The 11,311-nt window shown below is 40.0% G+C and overlaps 1 protein-coding gene across 1 annotated transcript; it reads right to left on the bottom strand.

The window, feature by feature from the left end:
- Positions 1–6,319: 6,319 nt before the first annotated feature.
- Positions 6,320–8,080, bottom strand: LOC138013817 (uncharacterized). The gene has a single exon (XM_068860871.1). It carries the CDS (start codon positions 8,078–8,080, stop codon positions 6,320–6,322), a length of 1,761 nt encoding a protein of 586 aa, XP_068716972.1.
- Positions 8,081–11,311: the final 3,231 nt, after the last annotated feature.

The raw sequence follows: 11,311 nt of genomic DNA, 5'->3' as shown, positions 1-11,311 counted from the left end.
TTACTTTCACTAATCCTACAGCCAGTAAAAATAAACAAGCCGGGAGCTCCGCTTTTAGGCTTGGCTAAATCAGTATATTATCGTCTTTATTCATGAAAGGCAATGCTTTGCCACTTGCATCTCACGGTTTAATGCTAAGGATCGCCAAACAATGTCTTAAAATCAGTGGAAGCCCAAAAGTAATCACGCAATTGTCTTGTGCTTTCATGGATATCATTATAATCTTGATGAAATGTCCGTTTCGTTGAGTCATTGACTCCCAGAGGTTTCCCATTATGACGAGTAAAATCGTCTGGCGTTAGACAGAGTAAAATACTCTGGCGTTCAAGTAGATAGAGTAAAATAGGTCTGGCCGGTTTAGGCCGGTTTGGGCGTCGGCAAGGGGTTAAGATCTCACTCTCAGCTCTTTCTGCAAACTGATTAAGCCCCAAAGACTAATTATAGTTGCAGAAATAATTTTGTGTACACCAAAAAAGGTAAAAGAAAACAATTTGTTTTAATGAAGAAATAGCAGTCTTGTGAACCAGCTCCTTAAAATAATAATGCAGTAATAACTGGGCAAGCTGTTCTTCATCGGAGCATACAAGAAAGACCAAAGAGGAAAGAAGTTAAACTATCCATGCCAACGGGGTAAGACAAGTAGCATAGAGGAAGCTTAGTAAGATTCAGGACGCCTATAGTTTATCAAAACAGCTATCAAAATCTAAAGCTATCCAGACAACCACAACGTGAATGGACCCTGCAGTCAGTCGCCCTTTGGGATCCGGCATAGCAGACGGGACTCAGCTACAGACTGATTAAAGGAAAAGCAGATCCTGGAAAGGTGAAAGTAACTTTATTTATCAGAAGTTTTCCCGGAGTTGGAGAAAAATTGTTTTCCGTCGTGGGTGATCGACAAGATTATTCACAGGTCTCTTTCTAAGAAAATGAGTTCTTCTCTGACTGGGCGGGACGCCTCATCCAACTCCGGGAAAACTTCTACGCACTTCTATAAACTCCCTTATGTTGGCCGGTTTTCTGAAATCGCCCAGACCAAGTTAAGACAACTACTCAAACATTATTGCAAAGCTGATTTAGATATTAAGTTGGTCTTTAGTACATTTAAACTTAGAAACATGTTCAGCGTGAAAGATTCAGTACCGCAAGGTCTACGTTCGCGTGTCGTTTATAAATTCTCGTGTGCTGGCTGTAATGCCAGCTACATTGGCGAGACCACTCGCCACCTACATACGCGTGCTCGTGAGCATCTCTTGTCGGACAAGTCTTCGCATGTTTACAGACACCTGCAGTCATCTAGGGCCTGTCATGACTCTTGTAACACAGAATGTTTCACGATCTTAGATTCTGCCGCCTCAAAATTCCAAATTAAGATCAAAGAAGCATTGCACATTAAGTGGGAAAATCCCATCCTTAATCAGCAGTTGAGGCATTTAGATTTGTCTCTTTCTTTTTAATTACGTTGTTCTTTTGTCTTTTATTTTATTGCTATGTGCGCTATTTTTGTTTTCTGCGCATTTCACACTTCATATTTAAATTGTACGCAAGTTCTGACATGTAATTTTGCAACATACCTTAACATAAATTCAAATGTACAACCGTTGAAAAGCTCATTTGCAACTGAAGATGACATGAGTATGTCGAAACATGTTTTGTAAATTGAAAACGATCGTTTCTTTTTTGAGAATTATATATTTTATTGAATACATAACAAAAGTTTACATTACACTAACATTACCTTTAATGTAATGAAATGTAATGCAATGTAATGTAATGTAATAGTGATCATATATTGCTGGTCAGCGGATACTTTGTTTGACAGGTGTCAATTGATCAAAACATGGATGTTCAATATCAAAGATGTATGCTGTAAACTAGCATGATACTGGTTACATTGGCATACATGGAGGGTAGGCCTTCCTCAATTGCGCTGAGCACCTTTTGAGCACTTTTTTGAGTTTGGAGCACTATTTGGCATTTTGAGCATCCTTAAGCACTTTTTCGCACTTTGGGCAACATTTGAGCAATATTTCACATTTCTAGCAAATTTCGAGCAACATCATGTCTTCTAAAACATTTAAAAGCAAAAACTGTGTATCGCTCGCAACGAGAATCGTGTTCCATGTCATAAATTTGAATAAGTAATGATGTTGTCAAGAATAAAAGACCGTTGTCATGGAAAGGCACGTGGACTTATCCTTACTGAGCGTGAGAACAGAAGTTTCTGATTGGCTGATGTATCATGTGTGTTTCATCTCAAATTTCTAAATCATCTGATGTCTAGGCGTTACACTAGTACTGCTGTATTTATTTATTTACAATTCGTAACCGGCTTTAGTTTTTTAAGAGCACAAATGGAAGCACTAAATCAGTCGGAAAACAATAGCACTGAAGACGAAGAAGTGATTGACCCAATTACAATAACAGTAAATGCTGGAGCATCCCTAAGTGCTCCAGAAAGTGCTTCGATATTAGCACGAAAGCGAAAAGATCCGATCAACAAAGGGAAGAACAAGCAAAGAGGAAGCGTCAAAACCACCAATGTGAGTACATGGGATCGTCTCAAAGAGTACCCAAACCAACACTTTGCCGTGGTAAAAGGAAAGCTTAGATGTAACGCCCGCAGCGAAGTTCTCAGTGATAAGAAATGTTCTGTTGAAAGACACACGAAATCAAAGAAACATGATATTGAGAGAAATAAATCAGAACAGCAGTCCATCAAAGAATGCCTGCAGAAGAGGGCTAAACGGGAAAATGCAAGTGGATCAACGTTGCCTTCAGATATACAACTGTATCGGTGTGAGCTTGTCGAGTCTGTTCTGTCGGGAGGAGTTATCGAAAGTGGATGCTGTGCGTCCCTTTCTCGAGAAATATGGCCACAGGCTAACCAGTAGTGCCCACCTTAGTGAGCTTATACCTGCTGTACTAGATAAAGAAAAGGAGACTTTAAAAGAGGAGCTAAAAGTTGCAAAGGAGGCTTCTGTCATTTTTGACGGGACGGCCAGGTTGGGTGAGGCATTGGCGATCGTATTGCGCTACATACAGCAACATTTGAAGCCGACTCAGCGACTTATACGTCTGGAGGTGCTCGCAAAGGCACTTAAGGGAGAGCAGTTGGCTCAAAGGCAGATGTCATGTTTAGCTGTGGACTAGAACTTTGGTCCGGCGGCAATCATTGGAGGGATGCGAGATGGTGCACCAGTGAATGGAACTGCCCTGAGACAACTGAAGTTCTTTTATGCAGACCTTTTTGACGTTGTATGCTTTTCTCACACTTTAGACAATGTTGGCTCTCATTTTGAATTTCAAGTCTTGGATTAGTTTATCCGCTTTTGGATAAGTTTCTTTTCCCACAGTTACAATGCAAGGCTTGCCCGGAGAGAGAAAACTGGGCAGTCAATTCGTACCTTCAGTGACACACGCTGGTGGAGTAAATGGGAGGTGCTTAAGCAAGTGTTGGACTTGTTTGGGGATGTCGAGCCTTTCCTTCGCGAGAACGAGGAAATTTGTTCAGCAAATCGTGGGCATCTCATGGAAATATTTGATGATCCCCAAAGCTGTTAAGACCTACGCTTGGAGTTGGCTGCTGTTGTCGATGCCGGAGTGCATTTTGTAAATGCCACCTATTACCTAGAAGGGGACGGGCCTTTAATTTTTTCTTGTTACGAGCGTCTTTCAGTTGTTGCACAGGCTGTAGCAGTCGATCACTACCCTAATACCGAGGCGGTTGCTCCTGAAATTGCCAACGGCAACGTTGCCATCTACAATCAGTTAATCGCACAAGCAAAGGCTTGTATTCGGCCCGGGCTGAACTTTTACCAGCACAAATTCAGCGTACAGTTTCGTGACACAGTAAGAGCTTTTAAAACAGCACGATTCTGTTGCCCTGTACAAGTGCAAGCCCTACGTCCGACAGTAGCATCACTGGAAGAAGTAAGGAATTTCCCTTTCCTCAACAATGACGCCACAATAGCAAATCTAGCGCAAGAGCTTCCTCTGTATATTGCCGCAGCTGATGGTCAACGTCGCATGCGAGGAGGACAAAGTCACTTGGTGGGCTGCTCACAGAGATACCCTTCCACACTGGTGTGCACTTGTCAAGAAACTACTGCTGATTCAACTGCTGCTGATTCAACTGCTGCGGCTGAAAGGGTTTTCAGTCTCTTTGCAATTGCATTTACGTCACAGCAAGGCTCTGCTCTGCAAGATTACCTGGAAGCGTCTGTCATGCTACGATACAATAAGGCAAAAAGAGTCTAACAATGTTATACGAAAACTTTAAATAGACAGAAGTAAGAGCCTTCAAACTTTATCATGCACGTGATAAAGCATTGTTAAGTTCGTCGTTCCTTGTGAAGTAACTTGAAAAATATTATTGTTCTATATTCTATCAACCTTTCGTAACAACCTGTCGAATAACACTACGCAAAATAGATTGTAAAAATTGACATATTTACGAAAAGCTTAGAAGTAACTGTTCACACCTTTTAGCACTTTTTGAGCACTACTTTGAGATTTTGAGCACTTTTTGAGCACCTTTTAGCTATTTTTGCCAGCACCCTTTTAGGATTTTACGAGCGCAATCGGGAAAGGCATAATGGAGGGTTGGACGTACGTACGGACGGTCGATGACGTCATGGCTATAAAACCAAAATTTCTCGCATCGATGGGTTAACATATTTTCTTAACTCTGCGCTGCGCTATAAGTGACTTCAATGCTCGTGTTGGGGGGAAGGAGTGGCAGTTGTGATCATCAGTCCTTGAAAGCCATGGAACAGGCAAGAGGAATTGAAATGGCTTATTAGTAATTGTTTTGCACTCTCCTTGACCTCTCGATAATGGGAACGATGCTTCAACAAAATAATTACCTTAAGAATATTTTTCAACACAAACTAAAACCGTCAACCATTAAATAGTGAAAGGAGAGGTTGTAAAGGACCTTTGTAAGTCCTTCAGCATAGTGCCATATAAGGATTTGGGAAGAAAAAGAGAAAGAATAAAGACTGGTTTGATAACAAACCTGATGAGAGACAGAGACTCCTAAAGGAAAAGAAGCTTTAGATAAACACCCAGGAATCAAATCAGGAAACTTAAGAATTAATGGTTTCAACAAAAAGCATTTCAAGTAGAGCAACGCGCAAGGGAGAAGAATAAAAGAGATGATTTTTTTTCTGAAGCATCTCAGAGGGCCAGGAATCCTGAATCCTTGAATCTGATTGGCTAGTAACGAGCTATTAGCCGGTCACTCTTTTTTCTATTTTGCTTTATTTTAAGAAAATACGTATTTGTAGCTAAAATGGTCAAACAAACAAATCACAATGCTGTGGAGTTTGCATGAACTGTTTTAAGAACTTTCGTTTCATTGTCAACAAACAAATCATTTTAATACGTAGAACATTATTCGTTTGTTTGTACAAATTTTTCAAACAGCATTGTTTAGCTTGTTTAGCTCATTTCTCTGCGCTTGCTATGAAATATAACTGTTTGTTCTTTTATATTTATTGCACCAAGAGATATTTGAAGTTCTATTTTATCGTTAATCTATCACTTTTCTCTGAGTTTTGCGGACGGAGCGCCTTTTTAAGTTATAAGTTAATTTCAACTGTGACTATGCAACGTAGAGCACGTAGAAACACTTTTTGCAAACCAGTCTGTCAACTTTATTTTCAGAAAAAAAAAAAAGCAGAAAAAATAAATACGTTATTCACCGGCTTAGGTCGGTCTTTATAGGGAAAAACTGTGCCTGTGCCGGTGAATAACATATGTGTATTACGCTGCTCTTATTGCTGTTTATGGATCAAAGTAAAGAAATCTACATTCAGTGAGCTTCTCTCACCATCAGAATATATTTAAAGCAACGGATGGGTTCAGAACTCTTCTTGCCTGCAGACAAGCGTTGACTGGAGTGTTCTAGATGAAATTGAGGAATATCCGCACTACCCGGCGGAAAAACGCGATGAGCCAATCATCATCTCTCTTACAAATCCATGATTGTTTACATGATACATGTACCTTTGAAAATCATTACTGTACGACAAGTTAGAGAGCGTTCATGCGAACAAATGCAAAGCGAATATCCGAACGAACCGGACACGAACTCGTACTGGAATGAAATAAAAGTCGCATCGGTATCACGTAAACCCCCCTCTTGAGATGTATTTGTTCCTCTTCCTATCCACAAAAAACGTGTATGTTTGACAAATACAATGGTATATTTTATTCTGAAGGAGTCTGAAATGATTATTGGCAAACACGTGTTGAGAACGTCATAAGAAAGTTCATGGTGTCTTCGAGCAGGGAGAATCTTTACCGATGACTTGTTTTAAGTGACAGTTGCCATTAATTTAATTAGTACGTTAAGACACAGAAAGAAGGGCGTAAAATCACTGTCATACATACCATGAATGTATGTGGATATTGTTCCTTGAACACCAGTAACATCACCTCCGTATTCACTGACAAACTTCTTTAAATGGCTTACGACTCCGTCTATTTCATCTATTCTCACGTAATGGCCACTTTGATGGACGAATGAGGCGGCGCTAATGGAGCTACGAACTGCATCAAATGTTGTTGAGATTTGTTCCACTTTCTCTTCATGAAAATCTGCTAATCGACGTTTGAGATCAAATATCTCTTTTTTCAAATTCATATTTTGCAAGTAGAGGCTATCTCTTTCCTCTTTGGTGTTTTCTATCTTCCTCAAGAGATCGTCGCAGGGAAGAGTATCATTATCCGAATGGGTTTCGCTAGAAGTGGATTTCACCATCAAGTCACTTATCCTCTGTATGGTTGAAATGAATATGGTATCAATTGTTTGTCTCAGGGAGGACAAAACCTGTGCGACTTGAGAATCTGATGTGTGTGAACCGGCGCAAAAATCATCATCAACGTTCAGTCTTCCGTGCTTATTCTCCATCATTCCTTTCTTTTCATCACATTTTCTGTTATAATTGTACTGTTGTAGAGATGGTTTGTTATCTTTAGTATCCGATGCATCCAAATGCATATCATGAGCAATTCGTTGAGTGTTCTGTATTTGCAAGGATCTCAACTCATCTTTTAATTTCTTATTTTCATCAACATCTCTGAATTTTTCGCGCTGCTTTTTTATCTCCTGTAAAATTTTACTGCCTTTGTCAGCGTCAGGAATACCTTTATTGTCTATCACGGACATCTGTGACAATCCTCTCAACTCAGTAATAAGTCTGTGTTGCAAATTTTGTGCGAAAGCTTGCTTTGAGGACATTGATTTTCTGGTAGAAAGAGGAGATGGAGTGGTTTGTCCTTTGACGTCGTCACCACAATAGACAGGAGAATAATAATCCACAACATACTTATTTCCTTGATTTTGGAGTTGCTGTGATAAATTCTGGCGTTGTTGCAGCACTTGATCTAGCTGTATTGCAAATCCTTCTTTCCATTCTTTGATTTTGTTGAATGCTTGTTTTTCTAGCTTAGTGGCATAATGAGGAGAGAGTTCCTTAGCAGGAGTCTCTGTCGCAATGGTAGCTCTTCGTTTTTGGATGCTGCTTGTTTGAGTCGCATTTTGAAAAGAACTGCCACTGTCTGTTTCTTTCTCAGAGCCACGTTTTTGCTCTGGTCTTTGCCAGTGTCCCAGGACAATTTCGTCGCCGATATCTCGACGTTCAGTTGGCCCGCAAATACTACGTAAATCGACCATAACATGTATCCCATTGCCCTCTTTACTCACACCAGGAATTTCTTTGGGTAATGATAATGGTTCTTCTGTTAACTTGTCTAGAATGGGGATGTAGGTTGATTGCAAACTACTCTTTGTTGCCACTCGTCTAATATGAGCATGTTGATTACTAAATGATCCGCTGGCAGAAGTGATGATTGGTTCGGATTTGCTTTGTTCTTCTCTTCTTCGCCACGTTAACACAGCCTCGTCACTGACGAACACACCACTGTCTCTTCTGCGTCTTCGCAAGTTTTGTAATGAGTCACTTTCTGAAGTCACACTAGACAGTGACAATTCTATTTGAGTTTGATCCTCATCGTCTTGTGCAAGCAACAGAACTGACTTCTCAGGAAACTTAACAACTACATCCGACTTCATTGGTTTAGCTTTGCTTTGTTTTTCTGGCCGTAAGTCCAACGTTAAATGTGGAAGAAGCATTAAACTCCTGGTATCACGTAGGTCACAACATTTTCCTTCACTTTTCGATCGTAGTGGATGGCTGCCATTTCTAGGTCTCCACCTACAAAAAATAATCAAGATTCAGGCGTTGTCAGCGGTATTAAGTATTTCTTGACAACATGCAATGAACTTGCCTTGATTTGTGTTAATTGTTAATTTCAATTTACAGTGTCATCAATTAGTGCCTCAGCGCTAGAACAACTGGACACTTAAATAAAGTTCCTTTCCTTTCCTTTACTATTTTGAGTTTCGAAAGCACCAGATCCGTGAAGCGAGCCAAACACACCTTTCATTGTACTCCGTAATCTTGATCATCCTCACCTCAGGCCTTAGCTCAATCTCTTCACCTTTAAATACACGATACTTGACAACAACTTTTACCTAATTCATGTTGTAGCATGCTTGTTAACTCTCTAATCAGAAGATGGCTTTTTTCGGCGTTTGATCGAAGAGCTTTTCAAGGGTAAATTATCGCTTTAAGTTTAGTATCTGCCCAAAGCAAACTGGCTTGTATAAATTCTATGCGCCAAAATGTACAAAGTTAAAACTTACAGCTGTTTACGGAATACAAACACATGTATGGTTGCGAGCAAAACACCACGAAAACTGAAATTTCAAGCCAAAATTAAGGAGTAATTTTTCAAGCCACGATTTTAAAATCTGTTAGTCTCCTATTTTGTTTATAGAGAGGCCGCGTCACAACAAGCTGAAAATTCTTGTGTCACCAAAAGTCGTCCTCAACATATTAACTCGTACCAAGAGGACCGCACCGCACCGCACCGCACCGGTCACATGTCTGATATTGCTTTTAAAGCACGCAAACAAAATGCAAAAGTGGATGTTAGGATGACAGTTAACGCACTTGAGCACGTGTTTGCTACGATAGAGGTTTGTAAAAACTGTAGAGGAGTAACACTTGTCGGTTCCCGGAAAGGTAATGTGCAGAATCATCATAGACAGGATAGAGGGGGAAGTTGATTGAATGATAAGGAAGGAGCAGGCTGGTTTTCGGACTGGAAGAAGTTTTATTGATCAAATATTCATCCTCCGCAATATTATAGAGCAGTGCGTTGAGTTGAACAGTCCATTGTTCATCAACTTTGTGGACTTTAGAAGAGTTTTTATAGTGTCCATCGAGAGAGTCTGTGGAACATAATGGCCGTTTATGGAATTCCAGGAAAGTTAATCACCATGGTCAAGCTTTTCTACAACTACTTTATCTGCTCCGTAGAACATGATGGAAGGTACTCAGAGCATATTTCACCTTCGTTATACAATCTCCACTGGCTGCCTGTCAGTTACCGAATCCAGTTTAAGATATTATTGCTTGTATATAAAACTCTTAATGGCCTTGCACCCCTGTACCTATCAGAACTCATAGAACTGAAAATTCCTGAAGTATCCTTCGTTCAAGAGTCTTACCACTCTTGGTGACCGCTCATTTACATGTGCGGCACCAAAACTCTGGAACAGTCTTCCCAAGGCAATACGATATGCGAACAATGTAAACACTTTTAAGCGCCTCCTGAAAACGCATCTTTTCCGCGATGCATTCAGCTGCTACGAGAAACAGTAACTATGCGACTCATTCTTAATTATTTATAGATTATTTTTTGTAAATAGGTTTTGTAAATAAGTTTAATGAGCTTCATATATTATAACCACTTGTAATTAAGGTATATAAAGTTTCTCTCGATATTGTAATTTTTCTTTGGATATTGTAATGCGCCTGTGAGCATCTCTCAATGTAACAGGCGCACTATAAGTAATAAATTATTATTATCATTATTATTATTATTATTATTATTATTATTATTATTATTATTATTATTTGTGATGGAGTCAGGAGTAAGGTTGGGGTGTGTTACGTCGGGTTTCCTATTTTTGATAGTGATTTATTGGATAACGGCACATACAAGAAAGACGAGGCGCGGTATCAACTGGGGTAGATTCCAAGTGCTTGTGGACTTACATTATACTGACGATCTAGCGCTGTTGTCCGCCACAGCTACAATTGAAAACAAATGAGTTGGTCAGAGTCGCGGAAAGAGTGGGTCTGCAGGTGAATACCAAGAAGTCAAAAGTAATGAGTGATGCACCGACCACCCAGGAAGTGATCACCATTAATGGGGAGGAGTTAGAGAATGAGCACCCTTGCATACTTGAGATCTGGGATCTGAGGAGAGCTACACTGCAGATATGAATTGTCGCATTGGAAAGGCACGATCGGCTTTTATTACGATGAGGGCGATCTGGGCATCAAACCAATACAGCAGAGGGACAAAGTTGCGACTGTATAAGAGCAATGTGGTGTCAGTTTTAATGTATGGCACCGAATGCTGGAACGTTAACAAGCGGGATAGTGACAGGCTTAATGCTCTCCATAACAGACGCTTGAGACGAATTTTGAAGATACTCTGGTCTAAGATAGTAACCAATGTAGAACTCGATAGACAAGCAGGAATAGCATCAGCGACAAGCATGATTAGAGCTAGAAGACGGGAGTGGATAGGGCACGTCTTACAACCTTCGGATGACAAGAGAATTGCACTGCGTTGGTCTCCACCAGGATAAAGGAGCAGAGGCAGACCAAAAGATACGTGGCATAGGATGGTAGAAAAAGAGAGGATTGAATTTGGGTGGAGAAGCTGGCCTGGTATTCAACTAGCTAAAGACAGGACAGAATGGAGATCTTTTGTTCGTGCCCTATGCGCCACGAGGCGCGGAAAGGAGTTATGATGAAACAAATGCATATGAACACTAACTAAAAAATTTTTGTCATTGTTTTCCTTCTTAGAAGCAGTTAGTTGAAGTCGGTATAAAAGTGATTGTGAATATGTGGAGGTGTAAGAAGACAACTTCAATGTTTCTTGACTTTCAAGGAGATGAAATGGAAGCTGAAATTGTCAACTCTTATCCAAGAACAACTATAGAATGCCGTGACAGGTTGATCAAGGCACATCAAATGACTTTTGAATGGGTACTCCACTCACTCAGAAAATAAATTGGAAAAAAAGGAAGTTATGTTTACAATGGAACTCATTAAAAATTATTCAAAGAAATCGTTCGCAAAAAAAAAAAAAAACAAAACTTATACCAATGTTTTCCATGATGCAGCAATATTGAATTTCAAAATAGCTTTTCTCAAAT

The sequence above is a fragment of the Montipora capricornis genome, chromosome 8 (genome assembly GCF_036669925.1).
Source record: "Montipora capricornis isolate CH-2021 chromosome 8, ASM3666992v2, whole genome shotgun sequence".
In the NCBI taxonomy this organism is placed as follows: domain Eukaryota; kingdom Metazoa; phylum Cnidaria; class Anthozoa; order Scleractinia; family Acroporidae; genus Montipora; species Montipora capricornis.
Note: the sequence above shows the minus strand (reverse complement) of the source record. Positions and strands in the feature narration are given on the sequence as shown.

Excerpts from the sequence above, each read along its gene's own strand:
- LOC138013817 (XM_068860871.1), bottom strand. The coding sequence starts at position 8,080 with ATGAAGTCGGATGTAGTTGTTAAGTTTCCTGAGAAGTCAGTTCTGTTG.